Source organism: Epinephelus moara, chromosome 13, assembly GCF_006386435.1.
Source record: "Epinephelus moara isolate mb chromosome 13, YSFRI_EMoa_1.0, whole genome shotgun sequence".
Lineage (NCBI taxonomy): Eukaryota > Metazoa > Chordata > Actinopteri > Perciformes > Serranidae > Epinephelus > Epinephelus moara.
Window position 1 is genome coordinate 29404461 of NC_065518.1, and position 22656 is coordinate 29427116.

At 40.8% G+C, this 22656-nt stretch overlaps 1 protein-coding gene across 7 annotated transcripts in view; it reads left to right on the forward strand.

The window, feature by feature from the left end:
- The first annotated feature begins 427 nt into the window (after positions 1-427).
- spag9b (sperm associated antigen 9b) overlaps positions 428-22656 on the forward strand; it is a 46708-nt gene continuing 24479 nt past the window's right edge. For 4 of the 7 annotated variants that reach the window (XM_050059134.1, XM_050059136.1, XM_050059133.1 and 1 more), the window contains exons 1-4: positions 429-1352; positions 11150-11270; positions 14436-14506; positions 16009-16106. In XM_050059134.1, coding sequence (XP_049915091.1) covers positions 1053-1352; positions 11150-11270; positions 14436-14506; positions 16009-16106 — 590 coding nt within the window. In that variant the 5' untranslated portion in view covers positions 429-1052. Of the gene's footprint in view, positions 1353-11149; positions 11271-14435; positions 14507-16008; positions 16107-20022; positions 20526-22656 lie in introns of those variants that run through there. The other 3 variants (XM_050059138.1, XM_050059139.1, XM_050059137.1) reach the window with 3 other exon arrangements.

A 22656-nucleotide genomic window follows, 5' to 3' on the forward strand; every position in this document is an offset into this window, starting at 1 on the left:
CTTCGAGTGATCCTCGTAAGCTCCTATTTCCAAACTGGGAGATGCTATATTTCAGTAAGCATAGTCCGTACAATATCATATTTGGCTCAGTCAAACAGTGTGTCTTTGCTTTTGACTTGAAATCACATGGCAGGCCCGCAAAATTACTTTGTGCTTCAGCTTTAAAATCAAAGGAAGGAAAGCATAACCTGCAGTAAACCAGACACAGAAATGAATTTACAAGGTACCTAAATGTGACAAAGGTGGAACATTAAATTATGAGAAACGCACATGATCCGTACGTCTGTACAGAAAAATAAAGCTATAAGTAATTAGTTTGGATTTCTTTTAATCAGTTGTTGCTATGGTTTGTTCTCCGCCCCTTAAACGTCACATAGCAGCCACTATAAATGAGCAACAGGACATATTACATTATTCTTTTAGCTTTAACAATATGAACTAATGAGCTGATAGTGTTCATTTTTACGTTTGTGGCCACTCATTCGCTTTATTGTAGCATTCTAATATTTTTCACAACATAGTGTTGCTTTTTATGTTTTTGTGTACACTTTTGGCTTTGGCGTTTTGCAGAATTATACATATCCTGCATATCCGGCTACTACTGAGATAGGTTAAACTAAAACATCTATATTGTATATATTATTTATATTTTCCTTGCTTTGCACTACAATCCGACGTCTTTTTCAGTGTTTACTACTTTGCTATGTCGTTTAACTGCGTGAATTCCCATAATTCCGACAGCACTTGAAGGCAGCAGCAGGAGCTCATCTGTTGGACAGGGAAACTAATCAGGAGCCAAGTAAAGACTTTTCAGTAGTGCTAGCTACTGAGCTAGCAAGATTTTAAAGTCAGCCGTCCAGACGACTAAGGACAACAGACGTTGTTTATGAAGTACAGTGTCTCTTCTGTACAGTACACAACAGTCGAGCTATGTTTTAGAGACACCGTTTTGTTGCGTTGAAAGTAGCAAGGCGGACAGCCTCTGGCCAGCTGAAGCTTGCGGCTAGCACATTAACGTTAGCTGGGAAAGAAGTGCAAGTGGAGGCAAGAAAATGGAGCTGGACGACGTAGTCCTGTATCAGGACGACTCCGGCAACTCTGCCATGATGTCCGAGCGGGTCTCAGGTCTGGCCAGTTCGATATACCGCGAGTTTGAGCGGCTCATCGAAAGATACGACGAGGACGTAGTGAAAGAGCTGATGCCGCTGGTCGTCGCCGTGCTGGAGAACTTGGACTCGGTGTTCGCTGTCAACCAGGAGCACGAAGTGGAGCTGGAGCTGCTGAAGGAGGACAACGAGCAACTCGTCACCCAGTATGAACGAGAGAAGTCACTGAGGAAAAACACAGAGGAGGTGGGTACTGCCAAACTAATTCACAAACCAGATTATAGATTAGAGCCTCGTATTATGTACTTTGGCATGGAAAGATTAAATGCCAAACCTAATTCGGAAATCTGGCAATTCACTTATGGGGTGCTTATCAGCTTCTCATTAATCGCGAATTATTACTTTATATAATGTAAATAACCCACTCTTTAATTCGGCATACTTGCAGACCCCAACAAAGTACTTTTTTTTGATGGAGAATCACTTTATAAAGTGGTTGTTGATACTTGCCACGGCCCGTAATACGGCATTTTGGCGGAGGAAAATTGAGGGAATAGCAGCTGGAAATCTTGTTTAAAAAAAATAAAGCTTCATGAGCTGAATTCCGATTTTGAATAACGAGTCTTGTGTTTCAAAAAGATGCAAAAAAGACAGTCCTATCAGGTCTGATAATTTACCGGAGCGCAAATAATACATCTGAAGCACACACTGTACTTTGGCTGCAAGTTTATGCCACCATGGATACCAGCCACTTTTGGATCCACCACTGTAGTTGATCTTGCAATACCTCAACATTCATCTCTAATTCAAACAATGATTTGTTCCTAAGGTGGTTGCTTTTTGCTGCCTCCAGTAAAGACAGCTTCAAACCTCAGTGATCACATTCAGCTTCATGACTAATGTCAGGCTGACTGTCCTCTCATTTGATTCAACCCAACTGACACACCATGCTCCTCATTGCTTCACCACCACACTGCAGTCTGTTTGGACAGTGACACATTTACACAAGCCCACTGGGTCACCATCCAAACTTAAGTGTGTGTTTACATCGTTATTAGGTCAGTGGCAGTCCTAGTTTTGTTCTGCTGCACTTTATGAAAATGTGGGTGATGCTTATAAGAGCAGCTACTGTTCTACAGCGTTCATCCATGTCTTGAATCTTGAATGCAAGGAGATTAAGCTTGTGTTAAATCCATGGTAGCAACAGGCACACTGATGAGATGAAAGGTGTAGGATCCATAGTATTAGGCCTGTTTGTTTAGTTTAAGTAGCCTGTTAGCACAAACTCCTAAAGCTCAGATTTGCTCCTGTACACACACGTGTGTTTGTGCTTTTCCCTCCCACTGTCATTGCTAATTGTTAGGTGTGAGTGAGTATACAATGAGTTGCCTTCTCAATCAAAGCTTCAAGTCAGTAATCACAACAAGTTGTCCACACACAGTAACAATGTTGTAGTGAGTCTGGATCATACAGGTGATAATGAGATAAGTTGCAAAACATCTGTGACACACAGCAATACGAGGACAGGTAGAGCACAACATTTCCAAAACTATAATGTGTTTATTGGAATCATAAAATCAAAAGCTATGTAATAAAATAAATAAGAACAGAAATAAAAGTTTTGAAGAGATGACAAATCTAAACCAGAGTGACACCATACTGTATGAAAAAAGCTACAGAGAAATAGCCTTTTTGCCCTTTGACCAAGGTATACCAAACAAATTGGCCACAGCATTTAAAAAAAGCTGTTAAGACATCCACAAAGATGCCTTGAAAGAAGTTTAGTGACTAGAATCATTTGTTCGACTACTGGCAGTTGTATATATTCACCTTTATGAAACATTTGCATTCGGATGGAGCCATACTCTAGTCCTTGCCGTCCAGGTGGTGATGGAATCTGTAGTTCCTGTACTATAACAATTTGTTTAATAATAGAGAATCAGCTAAATACGTTCGGTTTATTAAATATTTGTATGCTTAACATTTAAAAGTACTCTGTTGAGTGGCTGCTGCAGCCAGATGAATATCTTTCTGCTAAGTCAGTTACAAAAATCATGTGGTTACAGCTGAAACAAGTCACCAAGCTGCTGTTTGAATGTGACATGTATTATGTCATGCTCATGCAGTAGGACCCTTGAATGCATGGTTTGTTCTTAACAGCTCATGATCAATATTGTGTGCCAGACTTGAAGTTCAAGGACTACCTAATAGGCTTTATAAGAAAACACCCAACATAAATCTAAACTATTATTTTTCCAGAAAATAATGACTAAAACTTAAACTGCACCTTAAGCCGTTAACTGCTTCAGTTCTCCATCTATGCTCTCGTCAAAGCCACCAGACTCCATTGACAGAAACAGTAATTTTAGCTTGCTGACCACGGGAGCTGCTGATCTACCAGTGCTGCAATCAGGTAGTTTGTTTGTGGTTTTGTGTGACTTAGGTGAATCTGAACTAACCTTTTTAAATGCCAAAGGCACAAACCAATTGATTGAGACAGCAGTAGATCAGCAACTCCTGTGTCCAGCGATGTTAAGTCACTGTTTTTCTCAATGGAGTCTGGCTTTGAGGAGAGCAACTAATTGGCTTCAGTTCCCCATAGGAAATTGCTGTCTAACCGCAAGGTAAAGCAATGAAAATATTCTAAATATAGCGTACAAAGTTCTCTGAGTTTCTGATTAGGAAATCACACTGCTATGTACATGTGCAGTTTTTGCCACGCCTCAGTATTCTCAGAGTTGTTGACATTTCACTTGACAGTTAAATGTTGAATGACAAGCGCAACAGGTCACAAAGCAGTGCGTTAATAATTTATGTCATGTCGTAACATGTTGCTAAAGCTTTTAGAAAGCCCAGCACACATGGGATTTTCCATTGGTATGCTATGGGCTTTTACATTTGTTTTGTTCCCTCTCGCTACTACGTGTAAAATACCTCGTCCCCAGTAGAAGTAGCTGTTCCCTCAGCCAGATGACCTGTTAGCTTGCATGTTGGTGTGATGATCTGTAATGTTTTCATGCTGAGATGATGTCATAGGTCTTGTCCTTTGGCTCTATATCCTCTCGATAGGAGGGGTCAGCTTCTATGCATGTCAGTGTGGGAAGTTGAATGAACAGTCACAATTCAGGATGTGGCATTTATGGCTATAGGAGGTCATGACTGTGCTGTGAAGAGGTTAATGAGCAGAGCTGTTCGCTACACCAGATTTGTTAATATCAGTGTTACTGCTGCAAAAGCCATTCTTTTTTGATACCCAAGTATACTGACTTAGATTAGAAAATATCTGCTTCAATAAATCTACATTTAAAAATCTGACCAAAAAGCGTTGCTAAGAATTAAGAGTTTGCTTGCATTTAATTTTGATAATTGTTTAAATAGGTATTTCATAAAAGTCAGACCTTGAAAATAAACTTTATTGAAGTAAATGTAACAAATGCACAGCGCAATAACCAAAAATTGCTAATCTTGTGTATGTGCTGGGTTGCAAATTGAAATATCGCATCAAAAAGAAGTATGAAAATGGCAAAATTTGATAAAACTTTCTCAATTGGGCTTTGTTGAGGTGGGTTTTTGTCTTTGTCGAGAAGAGTGATATGGAAACACCTCTGCTGAAGAAATTCAGATGTAGCAAACTTTTAACTCACTTGACTGATGAGTTGTTTCCACTGTCAGCATCTTCCAGATATTCCCATAATCACAGAATTTGTCCTCATCTCTGGACAGCATGAAACATGGCCAATACTAGCCGACACGAAAGAACAATTGCCAAATAAAACTAATTCCTGAAGACCTCTCTCTATTTTTCTCTCATAGACGGGTTACATGCTTACTTGTTTTGTGTCTGGTTTGCAACCTCCACTTCTTCTACTCTTACTGGTAGATTGCTGCCATGCGTAAAGTGTGGCCTATACTGCCAACTTTTAACGAATGTATGCTTTGTGTAGCCTGGTTTATTTGTTCTAAACCAGTTGATGGAAACCTGCCTAATTCGAATTTCTTCTTTGCAGCGTTTAAAAAGTTCACCTAAAATTCGCTTGGCAATTGAATGGAACGACTGATAATCAAATGAAAACATTAGAAATATATGATAGAAGTTGATGGAATTGATCAGGTAAAACTTAAAGCCCTGACACACCAAGCCGACCGTTGGCTGGGGTGAACGTCTATGACCTTCGTAGCTGCAGTGTGTCCCGCACCGTTCCCCCACTTTCGCGTCAGGTGGCCGTTTTTTCCCCTGCCGATTCAGCATGTTGAGTTGGCGGTGACTGTAGGGCCCATTGTTGAATGAAATCACGTTGATTGTCAGTTCAGCTCAGCACACAAGAAGAGAAACGGAAGTGAGGAAAGTAAACCAACAGCTAAAGTCAAGAGGGAGTGAGACCAAAACAAACTTCTTAAATTATGTGAGATAATTCTTTTCTAGCCATTGAGCTCCACGAGACTGGATTGTGCTGTTTATGTGCTAACTGGCTAACTAGCGTCAAGACGGTCTTCTGGTTTCCCCTTAGTATGACGATCACAGACTACTGCCGTCTGCTGGTGTGGCAAGTTACTTCCTCACACGTAAGCGCACAATGTACATGCTGATTGACAGTTGGTTGCAGTCTTCGTAGTGTATGTGCAACTTTTTGGACGTGACACTGCAACGTGAGGTGATGCCGCAGGGGGCTTTCGTCACAGCTTCTTTTCTGAAGTTGGTTTGGCGTGTCTGGGCTTTTCTACCGAGAATTGCTATCACATTCAGTGAATCCTCACAGTACATCTTTTCAAATAATGTAAATCGAGGGTAGGTATTATCAGCAATAAATCACAACAGTTTAAGCCACAGTTTTGGCAAAAACAAAACAAATGCAGCAGCATTTCTCTGAGCTCTTCACAAAGTGCAGTTCATACTTATGCCTTTAAGTCTCTGTAAATAATGATTTGGATTTGTATACATTGGGAAGATCTATGGTGCGAACATTCCATACTGTGGTATTTTTAGTGAACTCCAGAGAGGTCGTTATCATTTATCGACCAGTACTGCCTGGTTCTTCTGCTTATCTGTAAGAAGTCACTCTAGCTCCAGCCGGAAACTTGACATTGTTCACTGGAGGATATTTGTTGGAAAAGAACTCGCATGGCAGTAAAATGGCAGTACTAGAAATGAGCAAAATGGCATTGTATTTGAAAGTATGGTGGATATTACTGATGGTAGAGAACAAGACAGATGATGGTCAGTTGTTTTTGTGGAAGTACACCTTTACAGTCCATTGCAGTCCAGTTTTATAGCAGTTGACATATTCAGAAATCAGTCACTCCCACAGCAGTGACTTAGTTTATAGCAGTTGTATTTCACGTGGTTAAACTGAAAGAAAATTCATAACACACTCAGACTGTTTCAATGCAAAGCATCTCCCAACAAAGCAACTACTTACTCAATGGAGGCAAATGAGTTGCATGGCACAGACTCAGTTACTAAGCTGCTTAATTGGGCAGCAAGTCACTCTGGAAGCACAGTAGTGGATTAATCTCACCAAACAAACACATTGTATGAGCCAAGTCCTGCTTTTTGCAGCTCCATGCCCTGAGGAATACCTCCTCTTAGTAGTTTGTCTCACCAGAGGGGAGGAAAAGGCAAGGCAGGAAATTCTTGGGGAAAAACAGCACTTCCCTCAGTTCTTTGGTCCACTCAGGGTCGTCTGCTGACCTGTAAAAGACCACAGCCTACTTATATGTAATGCCAGCTGACTGATCATCATGGATCGTTAACATGGAGCCTATTGAGAGCAACAGTATTGGTATATGGTAACATGTTGCCTCATATGAATTGAGCAAAATGGTGACCTAAGGATTAGAAAGACAGAGGCATGAGTGCAATTGACTGCACTTCTGTCATATTTGTGTGTGTTGTTTATAAAATGTGTGGATGCCTCGTGTACTGCGGGCACATCTACCCATGGATACAAATAAAGTAATCTGACCTGACCTGTTTTTAGCCGTGCTAGCAGCGTCGCTCTAGGGATGGCAGAGTCAGGTCACTCTATGACTCAGTTCCAGCATGAAATATCTCAGTAACTATTGGAGGGGTTGCCAGGAAAATTTGTAGACAGACATACATACGTGGTCCCCAGAGGATGAATCATACTGACTTTGGTAATGCCCCTGAGTTGTACTCTTGTCAAGTGTGGTGTTGTCACAATACTGGAATTTCTAACTATGATACAATACCAGAAAAATATATCAATATACAATACCATTTTTGATATCAGGGGCATACAATTAAATTTTTTTTACCCTACCCACAATTTAATTTCAGGTTTTCATTTCGGACCCTATTTTTACGTTTAGTAAAATAGTTTATTGCGAGTACTCGAAGAGGGAAGTTACTTTAAATGCCCATCCTTACTTGAAAGCTTATGATGGCATGCTAACTCTCTTAAAAAGGGATGGAAACAGGGTACTTATTATACCTTCTAAACATCAGCATGTTGCATTGTCATTGTGAGCATGTCTCAAAGCAACACTGTGCGTAAGTACCTTCTCACAGAGCTGCCAGCATGGCTCTAGACACAGCCAGTCGGTTTATCAGCAGCTATGAATGTGGTGTTAAGATGCACAGCCTCTGGCTAATCACTCATTAGAAGTCACTTGATAGCAGAAACTGTGATTTGCAGTAGGCTCTGTTATTCTAACCAAAAATGGTTGCATGGTTGGCAACATCCCTTTTGATAACCATGTCATTATAATGGAGTTATCCAACTAAATACGCTGCAGCAGTTCTTCTGTCACTTCATTGCGTCTGATATCCAAGGCCTTACACAACCCTGTTTTCTCAAATGTCCCAGTAGCAACCCACAGCAAAAAACACTAAAAGGAGTTGATTTCACTCTCTGTCAATTGAGTGCCAATACAGTGGAGCCCTGTCTGTGTGGCTGTGCACGCACTTGTGCTGGAGCCACATGTGTTTGTGTGTGTGTTGGCAGTCGTCGACAAAGGGCGCATTATACATGCAGCGTAGGGGGAAGAGTGCACGTTAAAACGCTGGAACACTCATTCTCTGGAGCGTTGTCATATGCAGCAGCCTCCTTCCTGGGTCATATGATGAGCAGCAGTGTGAGAGGGGAAGATGTTTGGAGTTGCTCTGACAAATGTGTTGATACCATAGAGGGGTATTGTCAGTGTGTGTCATGGCTAATTGGTGTGAATCTGAGGAGAACCTGGCATTTTCTTAAAATTGTTTTCCCATCAGCAGTTTGAAATAATCACAAACTGAAGATTGTAAGTGTTTAGCTTGTCTGTGTTGTAGTTATATGCCACTGCAGATTAGGGGGCACCCCCCACTATGAAACCTCCCGTCTGTAGTCTAGCCCAATGCTATGTTAATGCTCTTAGTAGATTTACATGGGAAATGCTGTGTTACTACCAATAGCTCAGTTCTTAAGATGCTCCCTGGGCTTTCCAGACCCCACTGGGACCTCCGTAAGCCTCTCAACCTCAAGGCCCCAATAACTTCCTCACCTCCATGTGGGTGAGGGGAAAAAGTGCACATTCATACAAACTAACTCAAATTTGACAATAAAGCAAAATCTGTTCACTGCTTTGTATTTGCCAGACACCACATTCAAAGGTAATAAGTGTCAAATCAAGTGCTTTTCACTGAAATAGCTTAGAGACCCCAAAGGCAGAAAAAAACATCTCAGCCCATCAATGACTGAATTGTGTTTGGAGAGAGTTCATACAAACATCTTGAAGAAACACCTTTGTTAGACACCTCCAGTGTTAATGTGATGTGCATATAAAGAAGAGGCTGTTTGTAACAGAGAGCTCAGGTGATCCTTATCTCCTTGCATATGACACCCACCCTCTGCTCAGGGCCCAACTTTAGTCCCTGATCCACAGCGAGCACCCACATCACAAGACTGCATGTTTACAGGCATGGGAGAGTCTTAGCCTGTCATCAGACACCTGACTCAGTAATCAGCTGCGGTATCAATAAATGGGCCTCCAATAACAAAACCAGCCAAGCAAGAGAGCAACAAAGACATGTGTTATTCTTATTTTTAGAATTCCAGGCTGTAGCCATCAGCCCATAAGCTGCACAATTTATCCAAATGTTATTAAAATGGCAATATGGCCAAGAGCAGCATTCAAATTGCAGGAGCTGAAATTATTTGATGCAGGTATAATGTGTCCCAACATGCCATTGTAAATGAAACATGGTGGTGCTGCAGAGTAGCCAGAAATCATTTTCCAGATGTAAGGGGACATGCTTGTTTCGTACAGCAAAAATCCCAGTGTAATTTTTATAGTTTTTCAGTGAAAATGAAATGCAAAATTTACCATTCCCACTAAAATCACAACTCATATCGCAATCACTGTATCTGTCAGATTTATCACAGTATGATTTTGTTTTTTTGTATATTGTGCAACCCTAATAGCCGTTTATATTAGGGCTGCAGATAATGATTATGTTTGTTACCAATTAATCAGTAGATTATTTTCTACTGAATTGTTCGGTCTACACAACATTAAAAAAACACTGAGGAAAACCTGTTACGATATCCTAGAGACTAAAGTGACTCAATCAAATGTCTTGTTTTGTCCAACATTTCAAAATCCAAAAATATTAAATCTACGATTATGTAAGACCAAGGAAGGCAGTAAGTCCTCACATTTGAGAACCTGGAAATATCATATTTTTGGCATTTTTTTTTTCTTAAAAAAAAAGAAAAAGAAAAAAGACGAATGATTTAGTAGTTCCCGATTAATTTTCTGTCGATCGAGTAAGTTGTTGACTAGTTGTGCAGCCCTCCTTCACATGTACTTGTCCAGACAGTTTGAATGTTCACACTAATGTCAGACTTATGCTGCCGAGAAAGCCAGCTGTTAGGTATGTCAGTGCACTCATATATTGGAAATGGGGCAAATATCGTAAGTTTTAATTTTACGTCTTACGTCCAGGCTACATCTTTTTAGTGTGCGTCACCAGCATTGTAAGGTTGTGTTGATATCTGCATTTACTTTGCTCTAGTTTCTCTTCATTTTTTCTTTATTTGTCCCTTCAGAGACCCACTTTTGTGTCAGAGCTCATTAAAAGTTTCATCGAATCCAATCTATTAACAAACAGTGTAAATTGCCATCAGGGAGCAGTGGTTGACCCACCATTAAATGGATTACATTTGGGTTTAATGGTTGGCTTGTGGTTGGAGAGAGTTTCAGAAGCTGCCTTGAAGCCCCAGGTGTCTGTTCTGTCTCTGACCCTGACCACTTTGCCTTTATGGGATCGGTAAAGTAACAGATTATGAATATTATTTTTTTATCATCATCATAATTTATTGAGCATGTTGGTCTTTAGAGTGAGCCCACTGTGCTGTGTGCTAGTTTATACAGTCTCTCCTGATATAAAAACAGTCACGGTTTTGATTCCTAGATCCCCCGAGAGGAATGAGGTTGGTGACAACGGCTGCTGTGAAGATTGAAAAAAACAACCTTGGCATTGATATCAACTGTTACTAACTTGCTCGGGAAACTGTGTGTCTCTATACACACACACACACACACACACACAAACACAAACACAAAGGCTGTAGCTGTAGCCGTTAGGTTTTTTTTGCTTTGGAGCAGAAGCTGGCGCTGTGCACCTGTTGTGCAGAGAGGTTAGATGACTTTCACAATGGACAGAAGACAGACGCTGTATGCTCTGTTTTCCACTGGTATCAACACTGTTACCATGAGCAGCTCTTTATCACACACATGCACACACAGGATTTAGACCCCCAACATTTCCATTTCACCCTCGACTCTATTTCATGCACATTCAAAGGGTTGGATGTCCTAGCTGGTGATGAGGTAATTCAGAGCTCAGCAGATGTCAGACTGGCTGAGAGGAGCGGACTGCCACATGCACGCGTGACATTTCTGTCTCCCGTTGCTGCCATAAACAAATCATCTTACCAGTCCCTCACGGGGAGTTTCAGAAGTTTATAGTACTCATGTTGATTACAAGTGCTTTGATAATAAAGACTCTGTTCTTTCGCTCTATTTTCTCTCTTTATCTGCAGAAATACATCGCCTTAGAAGACTCCCAGGAGGGCGAGAAGAAGGAACTCCAGTGTCGGGTGGTGATGCTGGAGTCAAACACGCGTCAGCTAGAGCTAAAAACAAAAAACTATGCAGATCACAGTAAGTCCACAGACGCAGGTTTTACTGTACTGGCTCGATTATTGGAGTCTAACAAACACACACACACACACACACACACACAGGCCAGATACCCTGTGAGCAGCATCGACAGTTTGCAGGTCTTGTGACTGTTTGTTAGCTCTGATGAGCCGCAGGGCAGATTGACTCCCATGTGCATACTGAATAAAGGCCATTTGTAACATACTCTGTGTGTGTTTGCCCACCACGTCTGCTAAATGAGCTGTAATAGAATTGTCCACACATATTCCAAACCATGAAAGGTTCACTGTGGAGGACGGGAGGATTTTAGGGAGCTAAGGCTCTGACCTGCCTGTAATTTTTATCTGGAAAACTTTTAGTAGCATTCTGTGTTGCTAGATAAAAAAGAACCGCTAAATACTGTAAAAAGTAACTGAGAATTTTCTTAGGTAGTAAAGACCTTTACATGTTAAGGACACCGTAGTAGTCCTGAAGTCTAATGAGTGCGGTCATCTTTCCAGGTCATCAAAAGAAAACCCTCATGATGTGTGCATGACTGTACTGTTGACAGGGTGTGTGACTTGCTCGTTTGTTCCACCGCAGGAGCATAACATTCATGCAAAGGGAAAATTTGAGAGCTCTCAGCAAATTTCTTTTATTTCTTTCGATGTGACACTTCCCTTTTTCTGTTTGGGAGTTTCACTTGTCTGTAATTATGTTTGTGGACGGAATTGGCAGCAGTGTGAGTTAGATCACTAATCTGGGTTTGGTCATGTCAGTGGAGCACACACAGTCTAACTCTATAAACCCAAAGACACTTTGATGACTGCAAACAGTGTTAACTTAATTTTGTGTTTATTAATGTTCTTACTTCATTACGTCTTAAAATATATTGGAAACTGCTTATATTGTAGTGATCACAGTTACACAAATACACAGTTATATTGATCATAAAGCTTTGGACAGAATCATTCCTGTACAAATGCTGTTTAAACAGTTTGCATATTGTAATCAACATATGGACCGTATATACAGTAGTTCGATGATGAGGGTACAATAAAAACTCAACTCCCATCATGTTACTTTTCCTCACAGTAACCTTCCACCTGTCACACCTGTCCAGCTGGTGCTGCATGGACACTGAAATCATGACGTGAACAAGAAAATAATTTTCTCTCAGTGAAAAATACAGTGGTCTTGAAGTCTATGGCTGCTTGTTATGGAGACAGAAAACTGACGGTGCATGGGGAAAACACCTTTGGTTGACTCCACCCTCGTCAGGTGGATTGATAACACCCAGTCACGTAATGCCCCTGTAACTAAACAGCTGTAGTGTATTTTAAAGCAGTCAGTAAAATTCAGTAAATAGCAAAGCTATCTGTTTTATCACTTAACATTAATGTAATTAATATATAAATGTCAATTAGGTGGTAATCTGCATGAGAAGTAAAGAAAAATAAAACTTAGAATAATCATCTGCGTATAGTTATCAGTTTGAACCAGACAGACATGATCACAGTGATTTTCACTGTAATTTTTATTGTTAATGTCAATTTTTTTTTACAATATAGAATTATACAACTCAAAAAAGATAGGCGGTGATGAAAAGGGACTCAAATTTTGGAATAGTTGAAATGATTAGTCAATTAACAGAACAAGACAAAATAAATATTTTAATAACTTAGTCATTGTTTCAGTCATTTATGAAGTGAAAAATTGCAGTAAACTGTCTTTTGGACTGTTGGTCAGACAAAATAAGTCATTTAAGCATGTCACCTTGGGCTCTGGGAAGTTAGGATTTTTTCACTGATTTCTGACATGTTAAAGACCAAATGATTTTTTGATTAATTGAAAAAAGGCAGATTAATCAGTAGCGTAAATAGCCATTAGTTGCAGACCTATTTAGGTCTTAAATGTATACATGAGTCTTAGACTCTGGCCAATACCTGACTATTTGTTTAACTTCAAATGATTAAATTTAAGCATTTTATTTATTTATTTTTTAATTGGACAATTATGAAAAGATAAGTTCTTCCAACAGGACATATTCAAGCTTTTCATGTGGGGCTTTCCTTCAGGGTCACTTCTATTTACTCTCTACACCTCTGTATCTGACCTGGGTTATTTCTGCTCCAATCTGTAACCACTAGTTCCTCTATCAGCCCTCTCATACCCACACTGAATCACAGTTTACATCATTCTATGCAGCTGCTGTCTCAACTGTTGCTCTTCATTGGTCACATAGGTGTTTTTTTTGTACTTGAGTTTTGTTAACACCTGACAAAAGACTATTTCCGACTTGTACTACAAGTCTGATGTTATGGATGTGCAAAGGATGTTTTAGTGCCACTCTCCACCTTTTGTATGGCTGGCATCTGAAAACACATGAAGACAGTCGGGCTGTTTTGACTACAAACTGATGTCACCTTAGAGCCACAGACAGTGGATCACAACTGAGACTGATGGTTGCTCTGTAGATAAGTGTGTGCGTTGTTTATGTTTTATCTTTTTTCCTTTGGTTATATGGTAAACATGAAATGTGTACTTTATAACTTGTAACTTTTTTCCAATGTAATTTCCATTCTTCATGTTTCGGTTACTTGGACCTTTATTATTACAATTCACATAACGATTCAAATGAAACTTTTTAGACCTCTGTAATTAGAAACCAAAAGAGCTGCTGTCATTCAGCGTTGACTTAGAAGTTTATATTATTATTGTAGTCAAAATCACATCAGCTGTGTGTGTGTGTGTGATATTTCAATATGGGTTGAAACATTTATGATGATGATGATAATGATTGTTCATTGAGTTTGATTTCAGAGCTGAGTCTGTGATTTAATGGTCAGTGCTCTCTGCTTAATGTAATTTCGGAGTGGTTTGTTGATGCATGGTGGCCCTCTTCTGGCTCTAAATTGTTATTACAGCAACTGCTCTACTACCACTTTCAGTACCTCATAATTAAGTGATACAAAATGTGAGGTAAAAACACGATTTCTCATATGACAAATGATTTGTCAATGGAACAGTTAGATCCATGATATCAACAAATTTTTGAGTTAGTAATTCATGTAGAACAATGCTGTTTTGAGACAAAGTTCCTTGTTGTCATGAGTACATTTTGCTGTAATCCTATGGCTTGTTTAATCTTATGTCTTTGAGTAATTATTTCTCTTTTTTATCCAGTTAGCAGATTGGAGGAGAGAGAAGCAGAGCTCAAGAAGGAGTATAACACCCTTCACCAGAGACACACAGAGGTATGCTGCTCTTGGATAAAAATATGTGTTTGGCGAAAGGGTAACTTTGGTATTTTTCAACCTGGACTCTTTTTTCCCATATTTTTGTGTCCAAATGACTAACAGGAACAACAGTTTTTGAAATTGGTCCAGTATTGTGCGAGAGGGCTGCAGCCAGCCGCAGCGAAACAGGCTGCAATATAACCACTCGGGGCATGTTTGCCTCATCAATTTATGTTCTCTAAAAGTGCTTGCTTTTGCAACTGACTGATTATTACTCTGTGTCTGACAACATTATGGAAAGGATCCCTACAGAGATGGACCCAAGGAGAGGAGTTTGGGGTTGGGTTTGAGGTTGGGACAGGAAAGGTAGTAAATGAATGTCTGTCAATGTGACAGTCATACCTGAAAATCAGGTATGGACATTTTTCAGAGTTGCGCTTTCACACATGCAGCACAGCACACATCAGGGGACTGTCATGTCAGACACTTTCTCACCCACTGAAAATGCTTTGGTTTAGGTGAGGGTTGTGGGAAGCAGGAGGTGATCAAAAAAGTACACTGCGGTTGTAATTCAGTGTTTTAAGATCCTCACCAGAAAAGAAACAGCTTTTGTTTCACTAGAAATTATATTACATTAGCACTAGCTTCACAGAGGAATGTTAAGGCCCAGTTAAAACAAAGCAGCTTAACTGGCTTTTTAAGACCCAGCTACATGTGTAAAATATAGCTGCTGAGAAGGGAGTTGGCTGCTGGAAGTCAAACATGTTGCATTAAAGCTTATAGTAGGTTTGTTCCAGCAGTTATTTTTTGAATTGCTATGAAACACATTCATAGAGGATTTGAATTGCTATTTTTAGTCTCAGTTATTGCCATTTTTGAGGTGCCAAAAATTCCTCTTTGCATAAAAAAACCCTTTAAATACAGTACAGGTTAAGTTGAACATAGACAAACAAAGGTTCTACAACGTGGAATGGAGTAGGATACTTTAAGATGATTAAAACATGAAGTATCCACACATGAATTCTGTTTCTGCTGAGCCACTGGTCCACCTTGGTCTGTTATACATTATGCATCACTAACAGATGCTCCAAAACCTCTCAGGCTTCAGCAGCCAACTGCTAATCTGAATAATGTTGAATAGAGAAGATGGAAGTCTAATAAAAGCTGTCACCTACACACTGCTGCTTCATCTACATCATTTGTTGTGAGTCTGACTGTCACAGCTGTGTCTGGACACAATGTACTTCGTATGTGAGGGACCATCGAAAACATTTTTGAAGATGTAGAAGTTCTTGTGACCATTTAGAATCAGATCTTCTGTAGTCTGAATCATCTTAGAAATACAGGCAACTTAAAGAGCCTAATATAATTCAAGTAAGGATTTCAATACAGCATATAAAACATGTAAAAACCAACATGATGCTGCAACCTAATCTGTGCCATATAGATTGCAAAATGACTATACATCAAGAAAATATGTTTTAGCTAATTCTAAGACTCTGTGATTATGCACCTTCCAGATGATCCACAGCTACATGGAGCACCTGGAGCGAACTAAACACCAACATGCAGTCGCAACAGCAGAGCCCTCAGATGCAGGCACAGCACCCAGAACACGGTGAGACAACCCAACCATTTGTCACTCCATGCTTGTTGTTCTAAACACAGTCACTGTGTTTACCTGAGCCTATATCATTTGTCAGTCCTGTAAACACTTGGACCTAAAATGTTTGAAGATTGTATCCTGTCAGATTTTTAACTGCAGTTTGATCATTATTATTGCTCTCATTAGGAAACACTTTCTTTCAGAGACACTCAACACTTTAGTACACTTGAGTTTGACACAGTTTCATTACTGATTGTTAGGTCAGTATTTAAAAAATGTATGGACTTGGACGTAGTATATGGACGTAGCTACCTAGACGTCATCCAATTGGTTTATGGACTCCTGTTTCGAAGCCTTCAGATCTGCATTTCGGCTGTTGCCATCTTGTTTTTTTGGAGCCAGAATTGACCATATTTGGGTGAGAGGTTGGAGTTGTGGAGGAGTGAGGGGTGGAGCTTACTCAGACTGTAGTGACGCCTCACAGAAAGCCTGTCACCCAAGCGAGGCCGCCCTTAAATAAGCATAATTTTAAGCTTTTATGAAATGTAATGGGGTCTGTGAGGATTGAGACCTGGAGCCAGCTTCCAATGGCCATTCAAGGAGCTGCTGTTTTTGGCACCTCCACGTTAGCTTCATTTTTCAGCCTCAGAGGTTGTCGCTTGATAAAAACATATTGTAACGTAGTCACCATCATCCATCCGTTTTCGTAACTGCTTATCCTCTGTCCCAGCTGACATTGGGCGAGAGGCAGGGTACACCCTGGACAGGTCACCAGACTATCACAGGGCTGACACATTAGAGTCAGACAACCATTCACACTCACATTCACACCTATGGCCAATTTAGAGTCACCAGTTAACCCAACCTGCATGTCTTTGGACTGTTGGAGGAAGCCGGAGTACCCGGAGAAAACCCATGCTGATACGGGAAGAACATGCAAACTCTGCACAGAAGGGCTCCCTCCTGGGATTGAACCAGGAACCCAGTGGGCAGGTTGATGGAGGTTTAGGAATTTTCTTGATTTAAAGTGTAGAGTGATATTCTGCTTTACGATATTGACATTTACTGCAGGTAAACTTTATTAAATAAATACCACTCTTGATTTCAAGTGCAAATATCTCCCCTGCCATTAAACTCATCCTGTTATTAGTAGACTTTATAGCTCAGTAGAAATTGGATTTCAAGACTTGACAAGGTGTGTTTTTATGTGCTTCTCTGCTGTGTATAAGTGATTCTCCATGTCCTCAACCCTGTATTGGAGCAGTTTGAACCACTGTACTCCCACACATGTATATCTTCCCTGCAGGCAAGAGGTAGAAATGGGTCAGGGAACGTGTCTGAGCAGAGAAATTGAGCAAAGAATGAATGCAGGCAAAGGAGAACTTGAAAGCAACTGTGAAGCTGTTTAAAATATAGGTGGGTGGGTGTTTGTAGGTAAAGATTAGTGTTAAGAGAGGATTTTGACATGAAATGGGAAGACAAGGTATGGTAGAGAGACTCTTATAATAAACTGCAGGAAGTCAAGTAGAATTCAGTGGGACAGATAAAGGATGATGCGGATGTGTAAATCAGAGCTGTAGGTTGGCTTTTGTCAGATTAATCTCCTTCGATGGAATGATGAGCTGCATGTTTGAATGCGCACTCGCAGAGCAGATTACGCCTCCTGCAGGGGGCCAAGAAGTCAGTACACCTCCCCAGTTAATATGGTCATTTCAACTGTCAATAGGTTAATGTTACAGGTATTAGCTGATGTGTGGTTTATGCAAAGAAGTGTTCTCCCTGCCTGTTTAGTTTTTCCTCCATGATTTTTCAGTATTTTCATGAATTAATTTTGCCGTCTACCTTCACAAACCTTCCAAGGCCACAGAGAAGCACCTCCATGATGCTGCTCTCACCAGGCGTCCTAGTGGCAAAGGTTTGTTTCTGCCAAGGTGTTTGGTTTATGGCAAATGAAGTGTAAGGTGTAATGGTCAACAGGCTCCATAGTCTTATCAGACCTAAAACCTTTCCCCTAGTCTCAAAGTCTTCCACTTGCCTTAGGGTAAACACTAATCCAGATGTTACATGTTTTTATTCGTCATTGCCTTTTTCTTTTACACTGTGGTAAACACTAGGCCAACAGTTGTATGCACAGGGTCTCCCATGTCAGCCAGTCAACTCTGCAGATTCTTCATTGTCTACGGCTAGCTGTAGGCTAGTGTCCTATAGCCAGACTTATCTTGCTCTGTGCCAGTGCTGGGGAAAGTTCTGGCTTAACCCAACATAATTCTGCGTGAAGGGATAAAACACTCTGGGTGTGTTGTATTTCTTTGAACCAATCACAATTGTCTTGGGCAGTGCTAAGCCCAGGATGCAGCGACAATGCTCTTGCAAAATACTTTCAGGACGGAACTTGTGTTAGTGGAACATTTGCTCAGTGGAGGTGAGCTCTGGCATTAAAGTGGCTAAATCCCTGTAGAAGAAAATGGCATATAAAAGATGCTTTTGCACATAGGTTGCTAGCTCAGAGGTTGTTGTTGTTTCACAAGAAGCACTAAAACTGGGATTATAAAACAGAAACATCTGAGATAAGGGGCCAGTGACAGCTTTACACCCACAGTCTACATCATGTGTGCCAGACGAGCTTGGGGCAGATTTACAGCTGCTATATTTTTGTGATGGGTTTTTAGTATTGTGGGCATTTCATTGTCTCCTTCCTCTGATTGATTCTTTTCAACAATGTATATATTTTTATACATTTGTCCTCATGATGTGTTTTTGAGCCACACTAGTAGCATGGCTCTAGAGATGGCCATGTTGTCATTTGATCAGTCAGCCACGTCAGTCCAGACTGAAGTACCTTGACAACTGTTGAATGTATGGCATGCTTTTTTATAGATGTTTATTGTGCACAGAGGTTGTACTCTAATGACAGTCATGAACCTCTGACTTCTCATCTAGCACCAGCTTGAGGTTGAATTTTATGATTCAGACTGAAATATCTTTGGATTGCCATGCAATGGAACGAATATTCACATTCCCCCAGAATAACTTGTAATAACTTGAGTCATTGTTTGACTTTTCCTCTGGCACCATCATCAGGTCAAAATTTCAATTTGTGTTACACCATGGTTAATGACAAAAACCAGCAAAACTAATGACATTTCCAATCACCCTCAGCAGTTTTATGTGTTAAATGCTAATCTGCAAATACTAGCATGCTAACATGTTAAACAAAGCCATCAGCATGCCAGCGTACTTATGTAAGTATTTAGCTCAATCATAGCCACAAGAGACATGAACCGACTCATGGTGCCAAAAATGTGAACATCAGCAGCTGTTGGTTGATCTTCATTCATCTTACTATGCGGCTTGTAGAACCAGTTGGCTGCACCTGTGAGGAAATTGTTGTGCCCTTATTGATATGACAATATGTGTCTGCTTGAGTTTTATTTGTAGAAACTTGTTTTCAGTGTGACATTTGTGCATACTAACTACATTAAGTGATTCACTGTTGTAAAACTATAAAACATGAAATCTTATCTGTGCATTCAGGCAGCCCCCTGTGTTTCCTAGCCCTTCACAATCCCTCCAGTTAATGCAGACACACTGCCAACCTCCCTCCCTCACACACACACCGAACGCACACACTTTTTGTCAGTCTCCCTGTTTTGCAGCCAATAAGCTGCAGCCTGAGAAGAGGCATATGAAACAAGCTGCCTCAGCACCCAAAAGAGAGAGGGAGATGGAGAGGGAGGGGTGGTGGGTGCCATCAGAGTGAGAGAGGGAGAGCGTCAGAGTGTTCTAGACTGCACAGCGGCAGCCGCGTCGCATCTCGGCTGAGGATAGGTGGGGTGAAGGAGGGAGGAAAACCAAATCACCTGCTCGAGGAAGACGCTGGAGGAGAGGAGCTGCTGCTGCCAGCCTCCCTCTGCTCTCTGGGGATGATCTACTGCTCTGCTCTGCTCTGTCTGCTGCTGCTTTGCTTTAATCAATCGCTGCTGCTGAAGCCACCAGGATTACTGTTGTTGTGACTGCTGCTGGCACATTGTTCTGCCTTTGAGCTGCGGTATAAAAAGCTCACTGTTTTGCTGCTGTTTCCCAGCTGGAAGGATACAGCATCTTTGACCTCAGCAGTAGATAAAAAGTGGTTGATGTCCAGTCAGAGGTGTGCCAAGGTGAATTTGGTGTTTCAGTGACCCCCGCCTCATCTGCCGTCATCGTCTGAGCCCCCCAACCTCCTGGTCTCTGTCGAGGCACTGGGCCATGATCTGGGGGGGCCATGAGCCCCGGGTGTATGCTGCTGTTTGTTTTTGGCTTTGTAGGGGGAGCGGTGGTCATCAACTCTGCTGTACTGGTCTCTCTGTCTGTGCTGCTGCTGGTTCACTACTCTGTCTCTACCGGCGGCTTACCTGCCCTGCCTTCCTTACCCTCCTTACCCAGAGCCAGCAGGTATATGTGTGTGTGTATGTTATCTCAATGTGTGTTATATTAATTTATCTTATTTTAATGTATCTCTTCTTATCTGCATCTCTGTAACCAGCTTGTAGCCATGCAGTCGCAATGTTGCTGCCATGTGGGTGTGTTATAGTTTGACAATGTGAGACTGCACTGTAAAAGTAGGTCAAGAGAGAGAGAGATGGGGAGAAATAGCAGAGTCATATCTGGGAGACCACCTTGAGATGTTTTCATTTCACTTGATTTTATTTCTGTTTATGATTATTCTCACAAGTTAATTCACTTCTTTTCCAAGATGAGGCAGCAGTGGAGGACTCATGGACGAGCATGTGATTTGCCCTCACCCATCAGTTCAAATAACAAAAGGCAGCATTGGTCACCATCAGTGGCCGGCATGTGACCTCATCCTCTCAATATGGTGGTGTGTCCATTGTTTTTGGGGCTGCTGCTGCTTTTCATCGCTGCCTGCCGGCTGCTCTTTTCAGTGGCAGCCATTGTTGTGCTTGACTGTACAGTATGTTTTTTCATACCTAGCCACTGGAGAGGGAATAGCTGCTGGAGTGTACCTGGTCTGATGCAGTGGAGGGGGCAGTGTGTTTATTTCAATGTGTTCCTGGAGCTGTTGTGAAATGGGTGTTTGGACATGAACACCTCCATGCAAGAATGAGGTGGTTAGTGAGAGCTGGAGATGGTGACAGAGATTTGTTCGTACCCATGTGTCGTTCCCTCTGTGTGTCTCTAAGCTCAGCTTATAATAACACACATGGCAAAATACATCTCCAGCCATAAAGATGGATACAAATGGCTCTGTGTTATTGCCTGAGCTAATAGGTGGGAGGTAATGGAGTTAATGAGGCAACCAGCTCTATTTGTCTTCTCACCACTCCAGTGACAAACTGTCCTAAGGGAGCCTTTGCTACCGCACCTCTCTGTGAAGTCTTGACTCAGACTCGTCACACAGTTTGTTTCAGTTTGTCTAACTGATTACATTTTGCCGAGCTGCTTCCACTGCACTGAAAAATAGACAAATTAAAATGCAAAATGAAAAAAATGAACTAGTAATGTATCATGTAAGTGACTTCAGGCTTAGTGAAGTACAGTAGCTGTTGCACCAAACTTTGTTCATCACTTCTTCACACTATAATTTTCTACCAAGTGTCACTTTCTCTGTCAGCATGGAGAGAGAGAGAGTCAGAACATTTAAACTAATGAGAAGTTTTCCAGCCTGGTTTATATAGTATAGAATATACCCCATACTGTGCACTTTTTATTGCACAGTATAAATCACATGTTCTTGCACCTGTTGTGAGGATGTCTTTCGTTGCTGAAGGTCTTCTTTACCACCAAAGGAATTCTTTATGTTTTTAGTAGGGGTGTAACGGTACACAAAAATCTCGGTTCGGTACGTACCTCGGTACACAAGTCACGGTTAGTTTTTTTTTTCGGTACAGTAATGAAAAAAATAGACAACTATTAAATATCTTTTACTTATTGGTAACCTTATTAAAACATACCACCACAGCAGTTAACTCTTTTAACACAATTTTTGAATGAAACAAATATATATATAATCCTGCTTTTTCACATTGTTTGAATGAAAATAGAAATATAAAAGTGAAAAATAAAATCCTGCTGTTTTTTTAACACATTTTTTGAATGAAAAATATAAATATACATTTCTGCTTTAACAGTTTTACTCAATTAAAATAAAAAGTATAGTGCAGCTGGTCAGCTTTAAAGCCTGCTCAGATTCAGTTTTACTAGGAACTTACTTAGCTTTCCCACTTTGTTAAAGTGCAGTAAACAAAACATGCTTATATCTAAAGTGCAGCTTAAACAATTTTACTCAACTCCAATGGCGTTGGTTATTTCTTTAGCGCGATGGTCAGGGAAACGCTCTTTCTTTTTAAACGACGACGATATCGTAGTTTGCACCAGATTGCTTTTTCTAGTCGTGCCGGTTAACGTTCAAACTCGGGTGGTGTCGCTTTAGATGCGTTAGCATGTTAGACGTGTTTCCAAGTACATACCCGACCGCTGTTCTGCAGTGTCGGCACACTGCTTTTGTCTTGTCCACTTGTTTATTTCCATCTTCGTATTTTACCCTGAAACCAAAGTGTTCCCA